We start from the raw sequence: 24,430 nt of genomic DNA, 5'->3' as shown, positions 1-24,430 counted from the left end.
CGGCGGCCGGGCCTACCTTGCTGGTGAGGTCCAGCTCCGGCTCGCCGTTGAGCGCCTCCCCGTCTTCACTGCAGTCCGAGTCGAAGGCGCCGTGGAGCCGGGCAGCAGCCGCCGCGGCCCTGGCCGCCCCCGGGGAGCTGGGCTCGGGGGCAAACATAGAGGCCGGGACCGGCGAGTCCATCGGGGAGCGACTCCGCTCCGCCGCCATCTTTAATAACTTAGGCTAATTCGTAGCCGGCCTCCCCTCCCTCCTCGGCTCATTTGCCTAATCTATGCGCGGCCCCGCCCCGGCCCTCTTCGGATAATTTATGCGAAACTTCTCCAGCCGCGTAGACGATGACACGTATTTCTAGCTAAGAAACAATCGACCAGGCCTCTCAGCCACCAATCACTGCGGCCCTTTCAAGTACCTAATGAATAATTAATGAGGCCCAAACCCCAACAACAAATGTCTGAGACGTCACACGCCTCGTTCGCAGCTCGGGAGGGGGCAGCACCGCGGCCACGCTACCTGCCGGAAGCCTTCCAGCCAACGAGAGCTGGGCAGGGTTTGACTGACACGGCAACCATCCAATGAGTGGGGAAATACACACAACGTTTACCCTCACCGCCCCTTACTTCCCTCCTTTCCATAGGCAGTGTTCAGTTTCCAAATCTTACAGCAAAACAGTCCGCACGGACAGCCTTCCGATGATGGACAGGGGCAAGGCCCAATCTAGTCAGCACACAGGGCCCGCGCCTCGGGCCACCGCCCACCCAGATAGTAAACCGCACAAGGCCCCTCCCACCTCCCTACTCGGAGACTCCCGGCAGTCCCTGGAAGACCGAGGTCCAAAGCGCTGGCAACCTCCACGCAATCTTAATAGAAGGATCGATGCCTGGAGTACTATAGCAGCCAGAGCGAGGGAAATTAATTAAACGCTGACCTTAGGGAGAATTTTCCATTCACTGCCTCTGCGGTGAGAGCAATTACAGGTCCAAAAAGAGGCAACCAGCTAAATTACAAGCCAAAAGTACCTCACCACATTTGTGAACTGCGAAGCTAAGACCTGGGTCTGTTAGGAGAGTTTCCTATGGATGATTTTTCCAGAGTATCATCAGTTGTATTAGTCCCAGTCCACAATACCATCAGCACGTTTTAGGTGTCTCTCCCTGTCTCAAAAGTCTGAAAAGCTTGATAAAATGAGGGATTAGGGCAGTCTCGGTGGCTCAGCGCTTTAGCGCCGCCTTCAACCCAGGGCGTGATCCTGGAGGCCCGGGATCGAGTCCCACATCGGGCTCCCTGCATGGAGCCTGCTTCTCCCTCTGCCTGTGTCTCTGCCTCTCTCTGTATCTCTCATGAATAAGTAAATAAAATCTTAAAAATAATAAATAAAAATGAGGGATTAGCAAAAAGTCACATAATACCGGCCTTGGGCACTCGTCCCAAGCAGCAATCAAGAAAAAGCAGCCATTGGGGCAACCGGGTGGTTCAGTGGTTTAGCGTCTACCTTTGGCTCAGGTCCTGATCTCCAGGTCCTGGGATCAAGTCCAGCTTCCGGCTCCCCGCAGGGAGCCTGCCTCTCCCTCTGCCTATGTCTGTGCTTCTCACTATCGCTCATGAATAAATGAATTAAATATATATATATATATATATATATATATTTTTTTTTTTAAGAGCAGCCATTGAGATGGTAACATATCCAAGAATTAGAGTTTGGAACACAGGATTTGATAAGAGTTAGAGTTCAAAATGGCCTTCAGATTCAGGGATCAACCTGAAAAAAAAAAAAAAAAAAAAAAAAAACCTCTGCTTGCTCCTGTTAACAACTACAAATCTCTCTTTTTTTTATGATCAAGTCTTATGTACACCGCACAGCTGGGAATCTGGGACAAAAAGTCATTCAACTCCAAAGGTCTTGATAAGATCTCCTCGAATACATTTTTTCCCTTTCCTTTTTTTTTTTTTTTAAAGATTTTATTTATTTATTCATAGAGACACACACACACACACAGAGAGAGGCAGAGATACAGGCAGAGGGAGAAGCAGGCTCCATGCCGGGAGCCCGACGTGGGACTCAATCCCAGGTCTCCGGGATCACACCCTGGGCCGAAGGCGGCGCTAAACCGCTGAGCCACTGGGTCTGCCCCCTTTTCTGACTAAATCGCTCACCACTATCCTATATATTCCTCTATGAGGTACTTAAAAAACATTAAAATCTTGAGTTGGCAGAAAAGCCAAATACCAAGCTTTAGTCCTCTAGAATAATTGGTATTTACCATATGACCAACTGGCTCTTCCAGAAAGAGCTCAAGTACATATGTGCTGACACCTATCGGTAGACTAAAAAACATGTCCTCACTATAGGACTAGTTCACAAAACATACTCTCAAGAGTAGGTACTTCTTGAACAGAGAAATCTTAAAATTACATCTTGGGAAAGAAATTCCCTTCCCATTTTTACAACCTCTTTCCGAAGACAAGTTAGAGCTCAGGTTCAAATCCTGAGTCTACTACTTCGTAGCTGTGTGACCTCACACAAGATAATTAACCACTTTGAGCTTCAGTTGTCTCCTCTGGAAAAAAAAAAAAAGCAGCTATCTCAAGGCAGTTAGCAGGAAATGAACAGTGTTTGCAAGCCTCCATTAACTAATCTTATGAAAATATAACCGCAACCTTAGGTGGCTTACAAATTACAAAACTTTAAGATAATTCTAAAGTCTGGATTAGGGCAGGACTCCCAAGCGTGTGGTAAGCACTCAAGCGTGTGTTAAAGTGGTAACTGCGGTAAGTGTAATGGTCTTAGAGTCGAGTCCTAGCAAGGTTAGAGAAATGCCTGAATTATGTAATCTTACTGTTTTTCCAATTTCCTGAACAAAAAATCCCAAAGAAGGGCACCTAGGGTGGATGATGCCTCCCATGTGACCTAAAGGTGGGGAAAAGTCCCCGCGGGACCGTGTGTTTACCTTCCCGACACCCAAGATACCTTGAGAAAATCCCGAGTAAAGTTCTAAGTCAGCCACCGTGAGACCAGGGCGAGAGGACAGTGGTCTGTGGGTAGTGCACCGAAATTCGACACCAAGGCACTGAGACAGGACTCTCCACTCCGCCTGAAATGTGACTCCAGGCGAGGCACTTACCCTCAGCGCTCCCAGGGAAGTGCGAGGCGGCCGGGCCCGCTAACCAAGGCAGCTTACGCCCGGCCGCACCAGTAAGTTTCTCTGAAATCACCTGGTGAACAGCGCGTTAGACAAACATAAAACGGCCAACGCAGGAGTAGCTAGTCCAGGTTCTGCAAAGCGCTCGGCTCGAGAAGCCCGGCCCACAGAAGGGAAAGGGTGGGGAGCTCGGCGAGGGCAGCCGCAGGCCGGGTCGCCGCCCCGGAACGGCGCCGACGCCCGGGGAAGGGTGGGGAGCGGCGGGCGTCGAGGCGAGACTCCCGTAGCCCGCCCCGCCCTACTCACACCCGGAAAGAACCGAACCCAGGAGCCAGGCACCAGCGCCATGGCCGGCTGCCGCCGCTGCGCCTCACGGCCCCACGGCCCCACGGCCGCATGCTCTCTGCGACCCCCGCCCGCCCACCAGGCCACCCAGCACCGCCCACACCCACTCAACGGACCCGCGGCAGCCCCGGCCTTAAAGCCGGCGCCGCCTGACGACAGGCTGACGTCATACGTGACGCCGCGCGGGCGGGAGCGGAGACGGCACCGGAGGGCGTTTCCGGAGCACGCGCCCGGCGAGGGCCGCTGACGTCGGGCTCAGGTGCGCGCGCTTGCCCGCCCGCCCGAGCGCGGCCCAGGTGGCGGCCCGCAGCGCCAGGTGGCGGCCTGCAGCGGTGAGGGGCGACCCGCGGCGCGGGCGCGGGCGCGGCCGGGGGCGGCGGCGGGAGGGCGTGTCGCCTTGCACTCACGTGACGGGCGGGAAGGTTGGGGTGTGGGCGGTGAGGCGAGCGGGGTGGGCCCGACCCCACCCCTCGAGGGCCTGCCCGCGGCTGCGGAGGACCTTCCCTCGGGCTGGGGCCGGACCCGCCCCGCCCCGCCACCTACCCCGCCGCCTGGTTGTCCGCGGCGGCCCGCGCGACCGCCGGAGCTGACCGCGGTTGTCTCCTCCGCAGGGCCGAGGCGAGAGGGTGAGAGTCCGCGCGTTCCGAGGGAGCCGTCCCCGCCTTGGCCCGCGCCCCGCGGGGCCCCGCCGCACCCGAGGGGATGGAGAGCGGTCCCCGAGGCCCCAGCGCTGCCCGCGATCCCACGCCGGCCGGCTCTCGCTAGCTGCTCGAATTGTGCGTTTTCCCACAACCTAGGCCTTGTCTCCTGAGTCAGTGGCGTTGCGGTTCGAAGGAAATGGAAGAAAAGGAGCGATGTGAACAATTCTGCTCGGTCCTCCTGCATTGAGGCCTGGTTGGCATTTGCAGAGAGGAAAATACGGGAAGAAAATCGTGGGGGTTTTTTTTGGCGGGGAGAGTGGGAGAAAGGAAACAAGGTCTTAGATTTTCTATGATTTTTTTAAAATTCTGCACTTTGACAGTGGTGGCGAAATACACTAATCCAAAAGTGATCTTTCTATTAATGGAAGTGGATTTTTTTTTCCCTTTTGATTCCAACCTTTCTCCCCGTGACAAAGCATAAATCATGGACACCAAAAAATAAGGTGGACCTCAGGAATCCCGAAAGGACTGAGCAGCTTACATTCTTCCTCTGGAGGGAAGGGTGGTGTGTTTTTAGCCATCTCTGGAACCTAAAACGAAAACATGAGTTGCGTGCCATGGAAAGGAGACAAGGCCAAATCTGAATCTTTGGAGCTGCCCCAGGCAGCACCCCCACAAATCTACCATGAGAAACAGCGCAGGGAGCTTTGTGCCCTGCATGCCCTCAATAACGTCTTCCAGGACAGCAATGCCTTCACCCGGGAAACGCTGCAAGAGATTTTCCAGAGGTAGGGGACCCCTTATCCTTGGCATTTTTACACTTTTTGCTATTTCTGAATTCCGGGGGGGAGGGGCAATGTCTCTGCTATATAAACCTTTAAACCAACAGGTATTATTAGGTAACTGTTGTTAGTAGGTACAGGGGATACAGAGATGAGAAAAATAATAATCACTATCGTTGACTGAGCACTTACTATAGGCAAGGCACAGTGCTAAAAACCCTCAGTTGTGTCATCTGGTGTGATCCCCCAACAGTCCCATGGAATATGTGTTGCTTCTTTCCATTTTATGGACATAGACTTCAGAGAAGCTCAGCAACTTGCTGGAGGCGACATAACAAGAGATAGAGCCAAGTTTTAATTCAGACTTGTATCTGTGCTGTTGACCAGGATGCTGTAATGCCTCTCAAGTCCTACCCCCAAGAGGTTACAGTCTAGAAGGGGAACAAGATCTGTGTACACTGGGTCATCTGTCATCAGAGGTGGTTTGTTGCGGGTTTTTTACTGAAGGTGTTCAGCTATACATAGTGCTCAGGTTTTCCATAAGGCCATACTCTGGCCTTGGTGCATTTTATACATTATGCTTTGCTTTGTATAGCTTTCCCCAGCAGTTATTTTACCATCTCTATTTTACAGATGGAGCAAGAGGCAGAAAAGCCAGATAGTTTGCCCAAATAGCTTTCAAGTAGCCAAGCTATGACTTGAAGCTGACTCTAGACCTCTTTCCCTTTCTACTTCATTCTGGATGGCTTTTTTTTTTTTTTTTTTTTTTAACCAACACTTTACTAAATGCTGCCTGACAGATTGACAGAAGTTCAGTTTTTTCTCTCTACTTTGATGTTCTAAAATTCTTTTATCACAGGGTTTAAGAATTAGTTCTGTGGTGTCTGGATGGACATAGCAGCATGAGTGCTACTTCCTGAGTATCAGAAAGGCATGTCAGAGCAATTCTATCATCAGTACCCATTCAGCCTGCTAGTGAGTTGGGTCTGGATCTAAAGATACAGACTGTGGTTATAAGCTGTTTGTGGATAATTGCAAGATTCTTTCAGTTGTGTTTTTCCTGAATGAAAGAATGCTAAATATTTGCTAAACTCTCACATGGAACCAAAGTTCTATTCCTGGCTACTAAAGCTCTAGCAAATTTGTACTACGCTCTCCAGTTTCCTGTCAGCACAAGGTAAAAAGGTTCATCTCAAAGTAATAGCAAACCAGTGCATAAGAAAATATCCTCTATTCTCACTCCAGAGGCTGAATTCTATGTATTTTGTATGGAAAGATTCAGCGTAGATAAATGGAAACAAAGAAGTATGAAAGGGATCAGAGGAAAGGGAGAAGAGGTGAGGAAGAGAAAATGGAATTTTATAAACAAACATTTACTAGCAGCCTGCTGTGTGCCAAGCCCTGCTAGGCACTGTAGAGAAAACAAGTTGAACAGGACTCAGCCGCTAAGTACATCCCAGAGCTCTACATTGACCAGACCTTGAGAATAAACTTAAGTGAAGTTAGAACCTTAGAATTTAGAGCTGTTTGAAAGGGAAAAGATGATCTCTTTGGATCATAATGGGAAGAATAGTAATGATGGCAGGTTAAACTAGATAATTTTAAATTCTCAGATACAAAGTTTTATGCTCTTTTGAAGATGAGGCTGATGAATGGTAGAAATAGGAGAAAAATTTTGATGAATACTGTTTGTTGAAAGGAAGTTCATCCTAGCAGTTGAATTTTAGCCAGATTAAAAAGGAGAAATACAAAAGCAGGGTGGAGTTTTCAGTACAGTTGTGGATATGAGATGACTCATGTTTGGAATAGAAATGAGTAGGGATTTAGAAAAAACTAAAACCAATGGCCGGCAGCATAGGGACGGGGAAGAGAGGAATCAAGGTGGCAGAGTCTCAGTCCAAGAGTTGAACATAGTGATGATAACAACCATAGTGATGGCAGAAGAAGTCACTGGTTTGGAAAGGATCAGTTTTCAACATGTGAAATTGGAGAAAATCTCAGAATCTGGGCAAGTGTCTTCGTGCACATTATACAGACTCGGATGTCTGATCTCGTACACCTCATCATATAGGAGTCAAATGATGTAGTAGTAGTTTTGCTGAGTTGTTTGGAAAATCCTCAGGCCTCAATCTATTTTCATAGACTCATCTCAATTGTTCAGTGATTAGATGTTCTTGCAGCAAGTATGCATCCCTCTTCCTCCAAAAAATAGCTGTTAAAATCTAAATAGATGAAAAGTAGGTTGGTCCCCCTTGAAAAATCTAATGCAAGCTGGAAGAGACAAAGAGATTTTAGATTTTGGTGAACAACCAGCATTCTCTACCACAAAGAAGTCCAGCCTCCCCATTAAAAAGTCCCTGAGCAAGCGGAAGGAGCCACATTTAAAGGTATGGTGGTGGTAAATTGCTCAAAGAGATGGAGTACTAACCTCTAGAGATTTAAATCACTTTGTCCAAGGGCCAGGCAAACACAGCATCATCATTGCCAACACCTACAGAGTACATTGATGTGCCTGACTCTATGATCTATGCTTTATATATATATAACATATATGTGTAATATATATTATATATATTAAATATGTATATTATATATTTATTTATTTATTTAAAGGTTTTATGTATTTATTCATGAGAGACACAGAGAGAGAGGCAGAGACACAGGCAGAGAGAGAAGCAGGCTCCGTGCAGGGAGCCTGATGTGGGACTCGATCCTGGGACTCCAGGATCATGCCCTGGGCCAAAGGCAGGTGCTCAACCACTGAGCCACCCAGGCATCCCTGTGCTTTATATATTTAATGATATAATGACACATCATGAAGTTCTGAGACATGTTTTCTAATGTCATATTTCTTAAGAGCTGATAAAAAGGAAAATAATAATTATGAGAGAAAAGGAACCTTGATGAATGTCCACATCTTCTTTTTGTGAAAATCTGAAATCATCACCTTAGCTAGACCCAGGAATAACCATGAGGGAGGACCAGGAACTCCCCTGAGCGCATTGGCATTAGACCTGGCTAGAGCCCATCTTCTCACCTGGAGATCACTTCAGACCACATGGCTCTAACCTGCAGCCATAGCAACAGAAGGGAGAGGCATGCTTCATAGTTCAGAACTTCTGTCCAAATCATGAAGACCATCCTGAACAGGAGTTTGCCAAGGAGTCCCAAGAAAAGAATCACAGAAGGGGATGGCATGGAATTCGATGTGACCGGTGTGTCCCAACTATAGGGAAGACCTATAGGGTTTGGAGCCTAGCTCTATCATTCACCAGCTGCATAGGACCGTGCAAGTCGCTGTAGCCACACTGCACCTCAGCTTGCTTATTTACATTGCAGGATTAAGCTCTATCTCAAGGCGGTTGGAAGGATTAAGAAAGAGAGCTCAAAAGTGTAGCTAACATGGGATCCCTGGGTGGCTCAGCAGTTTGGCACCTGCTTTCAGTCCAGGGCATAATGAGACCTGGGATCAAGTCCCGCATCCAGCTCCTTGCGTGGAGCCTGCTTCTCCCTTTGCCTGTGTCCCTGCACCCCCCCACCTTTCTCATGAATAAATTAATAAAATCTTAAAAAAAAAAAAAAAGCTAACATGGTAGGCACCTGGTTATTGTTAAGGCAGAAACAAGTACTGGTATCATGGCACACTGGGTAGAGTCCACTTACTCAAATGGCCTTTCTAGGAATGAGATGGAGGCCATTCTCTGCATTCCCTAGAGTGGTATCATCTAGGACAACATATGTTTATTCAGTTGCCACTGCTTTGCTGTGAGGGCAACAGAGTAGAAGAGCCATCCCTTGTGCTTCAGGAGTTTGCTCTCTGGTTGGACACGTATAATGGAATTCCTTAATGGTTCTGGAAAATGGGAGTTTTTGCCATTGTTAAAGATAAGCCAACAGTCACAGAAATTAAATCTCACAGTTAGCATTGGTGCTGCTTGCTAGGATAACGGGTGGTCCTTCCCATCTCCCTATGTTTTCTACACAGAAGCCAGGAAAGATTCCATGAAAGAGGTAGTATGTGACATTGACCTTGAAGAAGCTTTAGGATTGGGCTTGGAACAGGAAACAGGATTGGAGGATAGAGGTGTCTGAAGTACACTAAAAGCCCAAGGAGAGGGGAACGGCAGGCCCCAGAGAGCCAGAGGATTGGTGTTAGCCAGTGGGCAGGTGGCTCCAGTGGCAGTTCTTACAAGAGAGAGTGAAATGATAACTTGGTAAATGTGCCAGGAACTTCTGGGTGACTTGGCGGAAGGAGAGTTTGGAAGCAAGGAGATCAATTTAGAAACCTGTTTGAAAAGCCCATATATGGAGCAAGGAGGCTCCAGTTTGTGGAGGGTGAATGGGAATAGACAGGAGAGGGCTGGAAACTGAGATAAAAAATATGAGACATGGAGAAGAGACCCTAGGAACACTCCTGTAAGGCATACCTCAAAAAAAAATGTCAGATATGTTAGGGAACTGAAAAGTACCCCTCTTCTCAAGACTCAAGGTGAATATTATTAGCATCTTAAGGGGACACCTGGGTAGCTCAGCAGTTGAGCTTCTGCCTTTTTTTTTTTTTTTTTTAAACAAGGACTATGTCTGATTTTTCTTTCTTTTTTTTTTTTTTAATTTTTATTTATTTATGATAGTCACAGAGAGAGAGAAAGAGAGGCAGAGACACAGGCAGAGGGAGAAGCAGGCTCCATGCACCAGGAGCCCAACGTGGGACTTGATCTCGGGTCTCCAGGATCGTGCCCTGGGCCAAAGGCAGGCGCCAAACCGCTGCACCACCCAGGGATCCCCCGAGCTTCTGCCTTGATACTGGGGTCTGCAGTCGAGTCCCACATCCGGCTCCATGCAGGGGACCTGCCTCTCTCTCAGTCTCTCTCATAAATGAATAAATAAATCTTAAAAAAAAAAAAATTAACATCTTAGGCACTCCATGAATTCCTGCAGGAAACCTTTTTACTTGATTCATTCAACCATTAATGTATTGAACACCTTCTGTGATCATCTGGGAACGCATTTGGGAAAGCGTGGCTCTAAGTTTTGAGCTTGGTGGAGAGTTAAATGGTGAACAAGGTAGAAGACCCAGAAGTTTCTTTGTGGGAGCCTCCATGCATCTCCCAGCTAGAGACCTTACTGGAAGTAAGGAGAAGCTATTGAAAAATTGGTGACAGGGAAGGAACTTGATCTACCTTGAGCTAGGCTTTCCATATGCTTACTTTTTTTTTTTTTTTAAGAGTTTACATTCAAACGCAACTCTTCCTGACTGACTCCAGCGACTCAACCTTTATTTATTATTTTTTAAAGATTTTATTTATTTATTAGAGACACAGAGAGAGAGAGAGGCAGAGGGAGAAGCAGGCTCCATGCAGGGAGCCTGATGTGGGACTGGATTCTGGGTTTCCAGGATCACGCCCTGGGCTGAAGGTGGCGCTAAACCGCTGAGCCACTGGAGCTGCCCTCTATATTCTTATTTAATATGCTTATTAAATGCTTTCTTATTTAATACGAGAGCCCACTGAGAGCCTTTGTCCTTTGAAACTCCACTTTAGGCACAGACCCCAGGGAGTCTGCTGGCCTTTCTTCTTCTCACCCCACTACCACCAACCACTCTAGTTCTTGGACCCTGCCATTGAGCACAACATTGGAGTCAGATAAACAATATAAATCCTAGTTCTGTCACTTGTGATCATAGGCAAGTTACCATTTTAAATCACCAAACTTCAGTTTGGCCTATAGCCTCATAGGTTTATTATGGAAACTAAATGAGATATGCACGAAAGCATCTTGCATTGGGTGTGGTGTGGGACTTTTCAATAAATAGTTTGTTTCAGTAAAATACAGTTTGGTTGCAGAGTGAATAGTGTCCTCAGATCCCCTTCTTTGCTAGCTATGGAGACAAGATCACAAGCTCTCTTTATGGGTCTGCTTACCAATGTTTACAAAGAAAGGGTAACAAAATAAACATGGTTAACATGTTAAATATTTCTTGAGGACCTGTCATGTGCCAAGCACTCTTTACGTCCTGGTGATATAGCTCTGACTGGATGGAGAAGGCCCCTGCTATCATTCTAGTGTGGGAAAACAGACGTGTCAGTTAGTAACAAGGGCTGTAATTAAAGCAGGTGGATTGGGCAGCCTGGGTGGCTCAGCAGTTTAGCGCCGCCAGACCAAGGATCAAGTCCCATGTCGGGCTCCCTGCATGGAGCCTGCCTCTCTCTCTCAGTCTGTGTCTCTCATGAATAAATAAATAAATCTTTAAAAAAATAAATATCAGGAAGGGAGACAGAACATAAAGACTCCTAACTCTGGGAAACGAACTAGGGGTGGTGGAAGGGGAGGAGGGCGGGTGTTGGAGGGGAATGGGTGACGGGCACTGAGGCGGACACTTGACGGGATGAGCACTGGGTGTTTTTCTGTATGTTGGTAAATTGAACACCAATAAAAATTAATTTAAAAAATAAAAATAAAAAATAAAAATAAAAAAATAAATAAAGCAGGTGGATTAAGAGCTGGTGCCTGGAAGAAACCGAAGATTGGGTGGTCAGAAAAGGTCTCTAAGGCACTAACAGTTGAGATCTAAATAAGGAACAAGGGGATCCCCGGGTGGCGCAGGGGTTTGGCGCCTGCCTTTGGCCCAGGGCGCGATCCTGGAGACCCAGGATCAAATCCCATGTCGGGCTCCCGGTGCATGGAGCCTGCTTCTCCCTCTGCCTGTGCCTCTGCCTCTCTCTCTCTCTGTGTGTCTATCATAAATAAATTTTAAAAAAAAAATTTAAATAAATAAATAAATAAATAAATAAGGAACAAAACAAGTGTACATCTAAAGGAAGGGCATTCCAGACTGCTAAAACAGTGCATGCAAAGGCCTCAGGTGAGGAGTTTTGTGTGTTAAAAGACATAGGGATTAGGTCAGCAGTGTCCTGAGGGCCTTGGAAGGAGAGGAGGTAATTTAGACTGCATTTAAGTGTTTTGGGAGCCATTGGAGGATTTAAGCAGTGGAAGAAATGTTTTATGTTTGAAAAATATCAGTATGGTTGCTGTGTGTAGAGAAGTTTGAAAAAAACTTTTTATAAGATTTCTTGAGTGTTTAGAGTTGACCTAAAGTCATGATTCTCTTCTGGAGAGGGCCCTTAGCAGCCTTCTGGACGTCCACTCTCTGCTTTTATTCCTGAGAAAACTCACCCCATTTCCCTCTCTCCTCTTCACACCAAGGTGGAAGCAATCTACCCCTTCCTCCACGGGCCTAACAAGCCTGTGAAAGCAAAATCATAGGACTGGAAATGCCTTTAGAGCTACTGCCCTTGTGTTGTGATGGAGTGGCTAATGAGACCTGGCCAAAAATGACTTAAAGCTGGGTGGGCAAGTTGAGTTTTGTTTGGCACATTTTTTTTTCCAGTTGATTCTTTTTTTTTTTTTTTTAGATTTTATTTATTTATTCATGAGACACAAAGAGAGAGAGAGAGGCAAAGACACAGGCAGAGGGAGAAGCAGGCTTCATGCAGGGAACCCGACGTGGGACTCCATCCCAGGTCTTCAGGATCAGGCCCTGGGCTGAAGGCGGTGCTAAACTGCTGAGCCACCCAGGCTGCCCCAGTTGATTGTTTTTAGTTTTAAAAAATTTTTTTATTCAAGTATTTTACACACACACACACACACACACTTTGGAAATAACTTTTCCTGGTTTATGCATTTTGGTTCAATATAGGCCTTACTACTTATTGCTTTACATTTGGCCCCAGTTCATACATTTATGTTACCTGCTGGGGCCCCTGGAGGCCTTGGAGTATTTAAGGATTAATGATTACCAAGTGTGCAAGCCTTAAAAAGAAAGCATTTAAACTAAAAAAAAAAAAAGAAAGAAAGAAAAGAAAAAGCAACAAATACTACCTATGCAAATGAAATTATCAATTACTATTTTCTAACGTTTAAAAAAATGGCTGTTTTAAGGCAGGAAGATTAGAGAAGAATGCAGAAATGGATAGGCTGGGGGTTTCATAAATGAGACACTTTCGTGGCACATGGTTTTTGTCTATTGACTTTCTGAATGACAGCAGATAGGCCCCACCACTACTGAATTAATGTTTTGCATAAAAAGAGAGGTAATCCCTAGGGCAGTAGGATCGCAGACTAAAAAGTACTTCGGTAAAAGTGGCCACCTTGCACTGAATGGGGGAAACGAGCTTCCAGAGGCAGTGGTGGAAGGTGTCTATGGAGTACGGGTCAGGAGGGGTTGGACAGCCCACAAGTCTCAGCCCTCCTCCTTTCACATTTGTAGGTTGTCTCCAAACACCATGGTGACCCCCCATAAGAAGAGCATGCTAGGAAATGGGAACTACGATGTGAACGTCATAATGGCAGCACTTCAAACCAAAGGCTACGAAGCTGTCTGGTGGGACAAGCGCAGGTAATCTGAACCAGGCCTGACTTGAGAAGTGGCACGAGTGGGGAGGTGTTCCCAGCAGGGGACCTTGGGGAGTTGGCTGATGCCGTTCCTCTTCTGCAGGGATGTCAGTGCCATTGCTCTCACTAACGTCATGGGCTTCATCATGAATCTGCCCTCCAGCCTGTGCTGGGGTCCACTGAAGTTGCCTCTCAAAAGGCAGCACTGGATCTGTGTTCGAGAGGTGGGAGGTGCCTACTACAACCTCGACTCCAAACTGAAGATGCCCGAGTGGATTGGAGGCGAGAGCGAGCTCAGGTACCTGTTGTGAATGTGCCAGGCTTCTTCCTTGCATGTGTTGGGCAAGTTGAACCTACATTTTATTTTAGTAACTTGACAAAGGAGATGAAATCTCTAGCTCCTCGGATCCTCTCTCTGCCTTGTTTAGAATTAGGGTCTTGGACTAGAAAGAGCTGAATCTTAGATGGCCTGTAAGGATGTGAAGTCCCTTTGGTATAGAAGTTCCAGCACCCAGAATGCTGGCCTTCTGGTCTGGTAGGACTGGCATCGTAACATTCTCGATGCTTAGATAACCGGGATGGTATAGCTGCCAGTTCAGAAGAAAGACCTTTAGACCAGAGAGGGCTAAATTTCCCTCAGATGAAACAAAAAACTTAAAAAAAAAAAAAAAAAAAAAGATAAATCCCTTACTTGAGTACTTTGGGCCAGCTGTTCCTCACAGAACTAGATGGTGTTGAGTGAAAATTAACTGGGCAAGTGGAGGGGGTAGCCAGATGTGGAACCCTGCAAGAACAGATCCTTTCTCCAGTATCTTTAGGACTGCTAAGGGTGTAAATGATGAGGTCAGTGGTGAGCACACGGCCCTGAGACTGGAATTTATAGTTTTACCAGCATTTCATTTTCTCTTTCATCTACCCTTTGTTCCCATAGGAAATTTCTCAAGCATCACTTGCGAGGAAAGAACTGTGAACTCCTGCTGGTGGTGCCAGAAGAGGTGGAGGCCCGTCAGAGCTGGAGGGCTGATGTATAATGCAGTTCTGCCCAACCTTCCCTCACCTTGGCCCCCCAAGTCCTCTGTCATGTGCTGTGGCCTATACAGTGGGTCTGCCCTTGCCACTTCCCCAAACATCTCATTGGGTTTCCCCCTCAGATTTGACAGTGCAATAGGACAGATGTGTGGACTGTTACAAGAACCAGCCACCCAGCATTACTCATTCCTGGGACAGGAAGGTAGGAGCTCTGTGTGCTTAGGGCAAGCTATGAAGACTCTTGTTTAAGAGAGGAGGAAGGAAGGTGGGTCCTGGTTTATTTTCCTCATTCCTACAAGAACTTGACAGAGGCTCTGCTGGAGTACACTGCTGCTGTGACTCACCTGGAGATGCTGCCTCCACTTCCCCTTTCCTGGCTACCAGTGGGTCTGAAGACCGAGTACATGCAAAGCCCATGTAACTGGCTTGATGGACCCAGAACATATGGGCCTCTCAGGAAACCATCTCCAAAACCCCAGCAGTGGTACAGTATGCCATCTCCAACCCTCAACGCCACCCATTACCCATTACCCATTTTTATGGCCATCCTTGGAGTTTTCTAATGAAAAGTTCTCTAGTATTCCATGCCGGGTGGTTGAATCCTGCAATATCCTAGTGAAACAGGGTGAGCTAGATACCTAAGAGGACTTGACGGCAGCCAGACTGGGGCAGGCATGGATGGCCTGTTGGCCCCACTCCAGCACTGTCCCTACCACTTCACTACATGGATTTAGGAGGCTCTGGGGCAAAGGTCAGTCTTCCAGCTGACACACTCCGGCAAAATCAGGAAACAAGTCTGCTTTCAATGTCTAATTCCACTAGTTTGAGACACAGTTGGATGAGGAAAGTATCCTGAAGATAAGCTTCTCAGAGATTAACAGCAGCTAGAATTGGTACATATCCTAGGCTCTGAGTCACTATAGTGACAACAATCAGAATCCTCAAGTTGGGTATTAACTTGCATTGCTATAGGACCTGGATTTGTCATCTTTTAGTTTCCTTTACAAATCAATGAAAATTGATCCACCCCCTACCTCTTTAAATAGTTGTAGGCCACTTTTCTCCTGTAACTTTGGAAAACAAAAGAGAAGGAGGGGAAGTATCTTACCACACTGTGTGTCACCTAAGTGGTTGTGGTTGCCTTGAGGCAGGTGGGCAGGCAGGGATGGTCTGTCTACCCCTTACAGATCCATGGTCTTGGCAGGTCTGAGAGCCACCCCACTGGCCAGATGTCTCCAGCAGCAAAGCCAGCCTGGGGCTTGCATGTCAAGCCTGAGCAAGCTTAACAGGATGAAGCTGAGGCTTTCTCCCCACTGTGACTGGAGTGCATGTTTACACCAGCACTTTTTCTGCACATGTATCTTCAATCCAACAAGGCCGTTTTTTTATGCTGAGTAACAGAGGCCACCAAGCAGCTATCGCATCACACCCTCTTGGCAACTGGCTGCAGTCTCTTCTGCACCATTTTCCACACCAGACCTGCTTGGCACCACAGGGAGCTCTTTACCCCTGCACAATGACATTCCAACCACCACCAGCCAGAAGTTACAGCCAACCTGATTGTCACAAGCAGGACCTTGGGTCCATGGGCACTGTCCGTGATAGTAAGCCATTTACTGGGAGGAGAGGAAAGTCCTCTCCACTAATCTGCTTGGGCCTGTGCAAATGGCACTTCAGAGGAGTCCCTGTGCACTTGGGAGTCCATGAGCCAATGGGATATGCAAAGACGCTTAAACATTTCAGGGCTGGTTTCTCTGTTCATATCCAATTCTGGTGCTTAGGAACAGGGACCCATGCTGATGCCCAAGGGCAAAAAGCCCCACTTCCTTTAAGGAAGGGGGCAGGCCTGACCCTGATGCCCAAAAAGGGGCAACCCTAGGCTTTTTGTTTTTCTTGCTTTTATTCCTTTTTTTGTTGGCCTTGTGCTGGGTTTGTTTACAAAAGATGTATTTTGTTTAACCAAATATTAAAAATGGAAAACTGTACATAAATCTCCTTCCTGTCTGTCTGAATTCTGTAATTATGTATGGAAGAGGAAGAAAGTAAACTTTAGTGTGATGAGATAGAAGAAAAACTCACCATCATAAGCCATCTTTTAGAGTTATATGGTGCTTTGGTCAAACCTCTCACCTCAAAAATCCAAACAAAATATTCACTGAGTAGGATTTGGTTCAAAAGCCTGAGGCATTTTTCAGTTTAGAAAAAACTAGGCTCAACAATCAAATCCTAATGTAAGGACAGTTTTCTTTTCTAGCACTGAGATGTGAGCAGTGTTTTTCTCTGCTTGACAAGGTCAAGATCACAGAGTAGAGGGCCTACTAGATTTGAATTCAGATCCAGCATTTCCTATGCAGTCTGGTAGATTAACCTTTCTGTGACTGATTCCTCTTTATAACAGGAATAGTACTATACCCTAAATAGTATTATTCTGATAAAATACACACCAAAGGCTCAGTATTGTTAATAGCACAGTGCTAATAAAACTTTCCATTATGTTAAATGGAAAAACTGCAAGGTTCAAAGACAGGACTATAGTTGGATTCATAGTCAGCTTGTCATTTTTAAAAGACCAAACCAAAGAAGTTCTGTTTGCCACCCCCTCCCTAGATCAGAAATTAGTACTATGTCATTCCCTAGAATTCTTTGTATGTCACTGTAAACTGTACAAGTACATGGACCGAATCCTTTGTTGGCAGATCTGAAAAGGATTAGCCTGAATTCAGGGCAAAGATTGCTATTAAGAGGTTCTTAGCCAAAAATGACCTTTTTCACTTTTGGAAGTTTAACTAACTTGGACCTAAGGAGTCAAATAGTGTTAAATGCTAGCGCTAGCTTAGTGAGAAAAAAATGTGAGGGGCAGTCTAAATAAATGATTTCAAGATGTATATCACAAGTACATAGATGACACTTTCCATTGGAATAATTTTTAATATTTAAATACAAAAAGTGAGCACTTACTTTTTTTCTTTTTTAGACAGGTCTCTCATAGCCAAAATGGGCAGAGGAAATGAGCTGCTGCTCTGTCCTCCACAGTCCCCATCCTGTGGTTGAAGCTGCTGCCCGGCCCTCCCTCCTTTCCAACACAGAAATTCACAGTGGCTGCTTTACACTACGGCTGTAATGCATTATGTGTTTCATATTGTGTGCATGTCCCTCCCCAACATCTCCATGCTTAAAAACAAAAATGGTGAGGGGTACCTCCTTCCCAGTGGCATCAGTTCCTATGCCACAATGGGATAGTGAGATCCTCCGGTCATAAGTGATTTAGTGAAAAAGGGGGTAGAAGGCCAGAGCTGGAGTAACCGTCTGCATTGCTGCACTCTTGCTATCAGAGTGAGAACAGAAGAAATGGGACAGCGTGGAGGGCACAGTTGCAAGTTGGGAGTCTCTGTGAGACACTGGGGAGAATTCTCCCCACCAGGTTTAGATAGATCAATGTGCCAAAGTTTAAAAAAAAAAAAAAAAAAAAAAAGGAATCCAAATAATCAGCAGTTCAAACACTATTGAATTTTCAAACTTGTCCAAGACAAGTCATGTAGCAGTAGCAATCTAGATTTTTCCAGGAAGTGAAGGTAGAGCCCCTGGCATTCCTCCTGAGAGCCCTGTGTTAGGCCCTAAAAGTATCTGGAAAAGAAAAGGAGGAGTATAAGGATCATACAAGCCTAGGGATTGCATTTTCACTACACCTGACAAGGCAGACCAGCTCTACACAAACTGCTGAGCAGAGTCAGGCAGCACCTAGAAGAACATGGGCGGGACCCCAATCTCTACCCAGACATAACTGCTGGTCTATCCGTGCAAGGAAATCAACAACTTGCATCTCCACCACTGACAATAAGCCCAGGGGCTGGGCTCACCTGCCTCTGCTGCAGTTGTTGCTGCTGCTCCATTTGCAACTTCTCAGTCTCAAAGACAACAGGAAGAACCAGGATCATGAAGGAAGTGGTCCCAATCCACAAGGCTGCCCTGGAAAACCTGCAGAGGGAGTGTGATTATGACAGAGAGGCACAAAAACAGATCGCCCCAACAAGAAGGACCCAGTAACCAAACCTCTCACTCTCCCATGTCTTCCATAGGTGTGTTCTACCCCAACCTTGCACCGCACTCCCACCAGAAACAGGACGAGCAGTTTTGCTGGCCGTTCATCCAGTGATGGCACTTCTAAGATTCTGAGTACTTACAAAGCTACTCATACAGCACATTAATTACCTCACGTGATGTGAACCGATCTCCCAATGACCCTGCCCCATAAGAACTGCCACTTTAGGAAAGAGGAAATTGGGACCAAGAAAGGTTAAGGTACCCACCCGCCCAAGGTCACTCAGGGATCTAGGTAGCAGGCTGGCCTCCAACCCCGGTCTGCTACTTGCGAAGCCCAGGTTCGTTCACGGAACTTCAGTCACCCCAGGCACACCCCAACGTTTCTGCCTTCGTCCCTTACCTGTACATTTTTTGAGCCACAAAGAGGGAGAGATCAAAAGTGGCTCCAGCCGCGGACCGGACCCTCTCTGGGAACATCTCCGTCAGACCCCACAGTCTCTCCGACAGGGTCTCATCTAGCTGTGGTGGAGGCGACGCGGGTCTTGATCCAAGCAACGGCAACAACCCCCTGGGGCGAGGGCACCCCCCCCAGCCCGGTGGGGGCCCTAACCCCGCCTCCTGGTGAAGACACCTCCCCCCCGACCTCTCCGGGCCCCGCGACGCGCCTCCGTCCGAAGCCCGCAGCACGCGGGGCTCACACCCCCGGGTGGGCCGCTCCCGCCCGCAACTTCGCACCCCGTCCCACACCGCAGGGCCCAAGTACCTCCTCGTCGTCTTCCTCCTCCAGCTCCTCTTCGGTCTTCTCGGCATCGCCTTTCGGAAGCAATTCGTCCGGGGACAGGGGCACCCCAGGGCCGCCAGCGGCGGCGGCGGCGGCCATGGCTGCGGGGGAACACCGGAAGCGGAAGAGAGGAGACGAGTGAGCGCCCCTGGCGGGCAGAGCGGCTCTTCCGGGAGCCGGAGGCCGAGGTGCTGGGGAGAGCGACACCTTCTGGCCGGCCGACCTCGGCTTTCGGTCAAGAAAGAAACACCTGGGAAACTGCTTCCGCGGTAGTTCTCTTCGGTTTAGGATGGACCCAGAAACCTGCATCTTAATAAGCAACCAGGGGTCACACTGAGACAAAAATAACCCAGTCTCATTTCCCCGAGGGGTGTGTTACTTGGTAGGAGTTAGATATTTGGAGGTTTATTGGTCTTTCTGGAAAACGTCAAGTGAACAGTACCTATGTACTAAGACAGGCAAGAGTTAGCACTTAAGTACTCAGCGCTTCAGTACTTGAATACCAGTGTGTGTGTGTGTGTGTGTGTGTGTGTGTACTCACTCAATCATCACAGCAGCCCACTGAGCTATGTACTATCATCCCTCGTTTAGAAATGAGGAAGTTGAGGCACAGTACAGGGGTGCTGCAAGTCTTCCTGGAGGATAGATTTCTACAAGTGTTTGCTGGCCAAAAAGCACGAACATTTAGTATTTTGCTAGATATTAGATAATTACCCTCAAAATTATATCATATACTTTCATAATTGTAAATGGAAGTGTCCTTTTCCCCCACACCATCCCCAGCCTTAGGTATTATCTATATTTTGATTTTTTGCCTTGATGGGTTAAATGCTTCTTTTTATAAGGGGCCACACAAGTTCTTAATGCAAGGGTGATTTGATAGACACTTTGACCAGCTGACTGTGGGATCAGGGAATCTCAGGACTGAACAGTCATCTCTGTCTGAGGCATGATGATGTCCTTTGTCCTGTGCCCACATAACAAGGAGCAGGTAGGTTTGCGCTTCCTCCTGTAATAATCCTTGGTCCTTTTCAGCTCTGAACAGGGAAGCCCTGACAATAAAAGCGTACTTACTTTATTTTTCCATTAAAAAGTTAAAAAAAAAAAAAAAAACGGCAAACCCAATCTATGATCAGGATTAGTGATTCCCTTTGAATAGCTTGGAGGAGATATTTGGTAAGGGGCAGGACAGCGGCTTCTGGGGTGCTGGTAAAGTTCTATTTCTTGACTTAGGTGGTGTTTACCTGGGTGCGTTCATTTTAGACAATCTATCAGGTTGTACACTTATGAATTATGCTCTTTTGCATTTGTTAAAATTGCTTAAGTTGGCTAGCACTACATAAATGTAAGGGCAGCTTAAGAGCCCAGTACCAATGGTTTTCAATTCTCTTGTAGGCTCTTTTAGGGAATGCTGGAAGACCAACACTCTTGAAGGTAAAGAAGGCTATCTTTTTTTCTTTTTTTTTTCTTTTAAAGATTTTATTTATTTGTGAAAGACAGAGAGAGAGAGAGAGAGAGAGAGAGAGAGGCAGAGACACAGGCAGAGGGAGAAGCAGGCTCCATGCAGGGAGCCTGACATGAGACTCAATTCCAGGTCTCCAGGATCAGGCCCCGGGCTGAAGGCGGCGCTAAACCGCTGAGCCACTGGGGCTACCCCTCTTTCTCTTTTTTTAAAGTAGGCTCCACACCCAACCTGGGGCATGAACTCACAACCCTAAGATCAAGAGCTGCAAGCTCTACCAACTGAGCCAGCCAGGCACCCCTAGAGAAGGCAATCTTAGATGCAAGGTACAGGGATTAATGCCTCTAAGTGGAGAGTCATGATACTAATGTGGAGAGGTTTTAGGAAAACTTTAACCAACTAATTTTGTTTATATTCACAAGAGCAATATATTATTAAAAAACAAAAACAAAACACCTGGGTGGCTCAGTTGGTTGGGCATCTGCCTTTGGCTCAGGTCATGATCTCAGAGTCCTGGGATCCAGTTCCATGTCTGGCTCCCTGCTCAGCGGGGAGCTGCTTCTCCCTCTGCCCCTCCTTCCTGCTTATTCTATTAAATACATAAATCTTTAAAAAAAAATAAATGTTTAAGAATAAAAAAACTTTCAATATTTAGATCACTACAAAGAGATAAGAAGAAAGGGAATCATGCAGTACAGAGTATTGAAAGCCTTGGGAGAGGTGTGTTGGCCTAGAGAAGGCAAAGTGAGAAAGGAAGCCAAAGGCTGGGACCCTGTGGAATCAGACATTTCAAGGTCAGCGAGTACTTAGTGGCAATCATAGACAGTAGACAGGCAGTTGCCAGGGCCTGGAGGAGAGGAAAACTGAAATGGCCAACCAAAGAGTTCACAGGCTGGCCAAGGCAGCTGCGACTTCTCAGAGAATATTCAAAATTCTGCTGGTTTTCAGAATACTGTCTGCCACCATGTTTCTAGAAGATACTATTTATGCATGACACCATAATAACTCAGTGTTAATTCAATGTTTTGCAGAACTCAAGGTTTCATCACAAAGCCAGCTGGAACTAGTCAGGGCACTGACCTCCCCTTAGAGCCCAACAAAATGCAGTTAACCCTCCCTTACTTCATAACTTCCTTTGTCTGATTTTGAGTCACATAGTTTCTCTCCCCCTTACTCAGACCCTTTTCCACTTGATTTGAAAAACCCCTGGCCCTAAAAAAACAAACAAAAAGACCTGGCCCTCCTGCTTCAGGGGGGTGGACTTGAGGCTTGTCTTCTCATCTGGCTGCCTTGAGAATAGACTCTTGCTTTACTGTACACTCAAGCTCTCAGTGATCAGTTTTACCTTGCATCGGGCACATGAATTTGGGTTCAGTTACAAAATGGGGAATTACTGATGGATATAGTTTCAGCTTTACAACATGAAGTATCTAGAGATGGATGGTGGTGATGGGTATATGACATTATGAATGTATTCAGTAGCAATGAAATATCTAATTAGGGCAGCCCAGGTGGCTCAGTGGTTTGGCAGTACCTTCGGCCCAGGGCCTGATCCTGGAGACCCGGGATCGAGTCCCACGTCAGGCTCCCTGCATGGAGCCTGCTTCTCCCTCTGCCTTGTGTCTCTGCCTCTCTCATGAATAAATAAAATCTTTAAAAATTAAAAAAAAATGTCTAACTAAAAATGGTTAAAATGGGGGCGCATGGGTGGCTCGGTCGGCTAAATATCTGTCTTCAGCTCAGGTCATAATCCCAGAGTCCTGGAGTCAAGCCTTGCATAGGGCTCCCCGCTAAGCAGGGAGCCTGCTTCTCCCTCTCCCTCGGTCTCCCACATTATGCTCTTTCTCTCTCTCTCTCTAAAATAAATAAAATCTTTTTTAAAAAATGGTTAAGATGGTAAATTTTACATTATATGTATTTTGCCATGATAGAAAAAAAATTTTAATTAAAAACAAAAAGAAAGGGGACGCCTGGGTGGCTCAGCCATTGGGTGTCTGCCTTTGGCTCAGGGCGTGATCCTGGAGCCCTGGGATTGAGTTCCGCATTGGGCTCCCCCGCATTGGGCTCCCTGCACGGAGCCTGCTTCTCTCCCTACCTGTGTCTCTCATGAATAAATAAAACCCTAAATAAATAAATAAAATCTTTAAAAAACAAACAAATAGAAGGGATGCCTGGATGGCTTCGTGGTTAAACGTCTGTCATTGGCTCAGGTTGTGATCCCAGCATCCTGGGATCCAGTCCCACATAGGGCTCCCAGCGAGGAGCCTGCTTCTCCCTCTGCCTGTGTCTCTGTCTCTGCCTCTCTCTCTGTGTCTATCATGAATAAATAAGTACAATCTTTTAAAATAAATAAAAAACAAATAAAAATTTAGAACTACCAAAAAAGAGAGAGAAAGAAAGATGGGGGGAAGGGGAGCCTTCTTTCCCCACCTAAAGAGGTTCAAGGAGGAGCTGCTGGAGAGGAAGAGGGGAAATTGGAGTGGCTTCATTAAAGGTTTCAGGGAGAAATGCTGAGAGGCAGCAAAGACCATGTAAGACACGACTGATGCCAGGCCAGGGGACACAGTGGGAGAGTAAGGAGACCAGCAGAGGTGCTAAGGAAGGAGTGTGGATGCCCCTTGAAGGCGCACAGCTGATTCTTCCATCTGGATGGACATGGAGATGGTGTGTTCTGGAACCCTGGCCTCTCACTCCTTTCCTACCCCATCCCTCAAGTCCATGATTTTGCCTTTCCTGCTTCTGTCCTGCCAGAACTTGAAATTGGTGATACAGCAGTTCTTGCTGTGGGTCTGTGGGCGGGCAGAGATCCCATCCCGCTGAGAATCTCAGGGAAGCTGTAAGGCCCTCCCATAAGGAACACACACGAGCAGGTATCTGTACTCTTGTGCAGATGGACCCCTTGTGAGGCCTCAAACTGTTTGACTCTGCCTGCCTAATCCTGCACCCACTCCCTGACACGCCCAGAGCTTTGGTGTAGCTCCTCCGTAACTGCTCCCCCTGACATGCAGCACAGCAATTTGCAAAATTGTTGGTAGTATCACAAGAGATAATGTCAAGGAGATAATAGCACAATTTCCTTGCATGGCCCCTAAGTAACAGATTTGGTTAATAAAGGCTTTGAAGGAGGAAGAACTTAACTGGAACCTGAAGGATGTTTCTGACTAGAAAGGTAAGAACCTGAACATAGATAGCATCTCAGTGGGGGAAAAAACACAAGGGTTGGGGTGGTGAGAAACGGCGACCTTCCTCTTTTCGCCTAGAGACCCCACATCCATCAGTAAACACTGGTGGGCTCCACCTTCACTTCAGTCCAGAATCCGACCACTTCACCTCCTCTCCTGCCACCTGCCTGGTCCCAGCCTGGCCCCTTTCACTCTCTTCTCTTCACACAGAAGCCAGAGGATCCTTTTTAAAAATTGATTGGGGCACCTGGGTGGCTCAGTCAGTTTGAGTGTCCGATTCTTGATTTCAGCTCAAGTCATGATCTCAGAGTTCTAAGACTGAGCCCTGTGTTGGGCTCTGTGCTCTGCAGGGAGTCTGGTGGAAGTTCTCTCTCTTCTCCCTCTGCCCCTTCCTGCTGCACATTCTCTCTCTAAAATAAATACATCTTTTAAAAAAAATAAATAAAAGTCCTTCTGGATGCAGAACTGTCCCACATAATGGCTCAGCCCTCTCAGATGGCGGGGCGATGCGGAGACCCACATCATTTTGACAACGAAATCCGCCCCTGATTCCCAAGGTCTTGGTCCGGGCTCCATTCCCTCCAGCTGCGTTACCTTGAGGGGGTTCATTACTCATCTAAAAACAGGGAACAAGGGAT

General features: G+C 47.0%; 3 protein-coding genes across 9 annotated transcripts in view; 1 reads left to right on the top strand and 2 right to left on the bottom strand.

The window, feature by feature from the left end:
• Positions 1-3,464, bottom strand: part of GTPBP1 (GTP binding protein 1) — a 30,245-nt gene extending 26,781 nt beyond the window's left edge. The window contains exon 1 of one of the 6 annotated variants that reach the window (XM_072746246.1): positions 3,121-3,464. Coding sequence is in view for 2 of the 6 variants with exons in the window: in XM_025984256.2 (XP_025840041.1) it covers positions 17-208 (192 nt within the window). In the remaining 4 variants the exon portion in view is untranslated. Of the gene's footprint in view, positions 1-16; positions 1,596-3,120 lie in introns of those variants that run through there. The other 5 variants (XM_025984258.2, XM_025984256.2, XM_025984257.2 and 2 more) reach the window with 5 other exon arrangements.
• Positions 3,443-16,317, top strand: JOSD1 (Josephin domain containing 1). 2 transcript variants are annotated; one of them, XM_025984263.2, is made up of 5 exons: positions 3,443-3,742; positions 4,095-4,912; positions 13,173-13,301; positions 13,401-13,595; positions 14,229-16,317. In XM_025984263.2, the coding sequence occupies exons 2-5, from the start codon at positions 4,728-4,730 to the stop codon at positions 14,326-14,328; spliced, it is 609 nt and encodes a 202-aa protein (XP_025840048.1). In that variant the 5' UTR covers positions 3,443-3,742; positions 4,095-4,727; the 3' UTR covers positions 14,329-16,317. The 2 variants fall into 2 exon arrangements, with proteins under 2 accessions (XP_025840048.1, XP_025840046.1); XM_025984261.2 differs by having other exon boundaries at positions 3,678-3,815.
• A 917-nt stretch (positions 16,318-17,234) lies between these two features.
• Positions 17,235-19,291, bottom strand: TOMM22 (translocase of outer mitochondrial membrane 22). The gene is made up of 4 exons (XM_025984260.2): positions 19,131-19,291; positions 18,768-18,886; positions 18,184-18,301; positions 17,235-17,950 (listed from the first exon to the last, which is right to left on the bottom strand). The coding sequence occupies exons 1-4, from the start codon at positions 19,245-19,247 to the stop codon at positions 17,876-17,878; spliced, it is 429 nt and encodes a 142-aa protein (XP_025840045.1). The 5' UTR covers positions 19,248-19,291; the 3' UTR covers positions 17,235-17,875.
• Positions 19,292-24,430: the final 5,139 nt, after the last annotated feature.

This window comes from Vulpes vulpes, unplaced genomic scaffold (assembly GCF_048418805.1).
Source record: "Vulpes vulpes isolate BD-2025 unplaced genomic scaffold, VulVul3 u000000677, whole genome shotgun sequence".
Taxonomy (NCBI): Eukaryota; Metazoa; Chordata; class Mammalia; order Carnivora; family Canidae; genus Vulpes; species Vulpes vulpes.
The sequence above is the reverse complement of the archived record's forward strand: the minus strand, read 5'-3'. Positions and strand labels throughout refer to the sequence as shown.

Coding starts and splice junctions, on each gene's coding strand:
- JOSD1 (XM_025984263.2), top strand. CDS start 4,728: ATGAGTTGCGTGCCATGGAAAGGAGACAAGGCCAAATCTGAATCTTTG. Junction 4,913..13,172: donor CTGCAAGAGATTTTCCAGAG/GTAGGGGACCCC, acceptor TCACATTTGTAG/GTTGTCTCCAAACACCATGG. Junction 13,596..14,228: donor GGAGGCGAGAGCGAGCTCAG/GTACCTGTTGTG, acceptor TTGTTCCCATAG/GAAATTTCTCAAGCATCACT.
- TOMM22 (XM_025984260.2), bottom strand. CDS start 19,247: ATGGCCGCCGCCGCCGCCGCTGGCGGCCCTGGGGTGCCCCTGTCCCCG. Junction 18,887..19,130: donor AGGAGGAAGACGACGAGGAG/GTACTTGGGCCC, acceptor CCTCCACCACAG/CTAGATGAGACCCTGTCGGA. Junction 18,302..18,767: donor GTGGCTCAAAAAATGTACAG/GTAAGGGACGAA, acceptor CTCCCTCTGCAG/GTTTTCCAGGGCAGCCTTGT.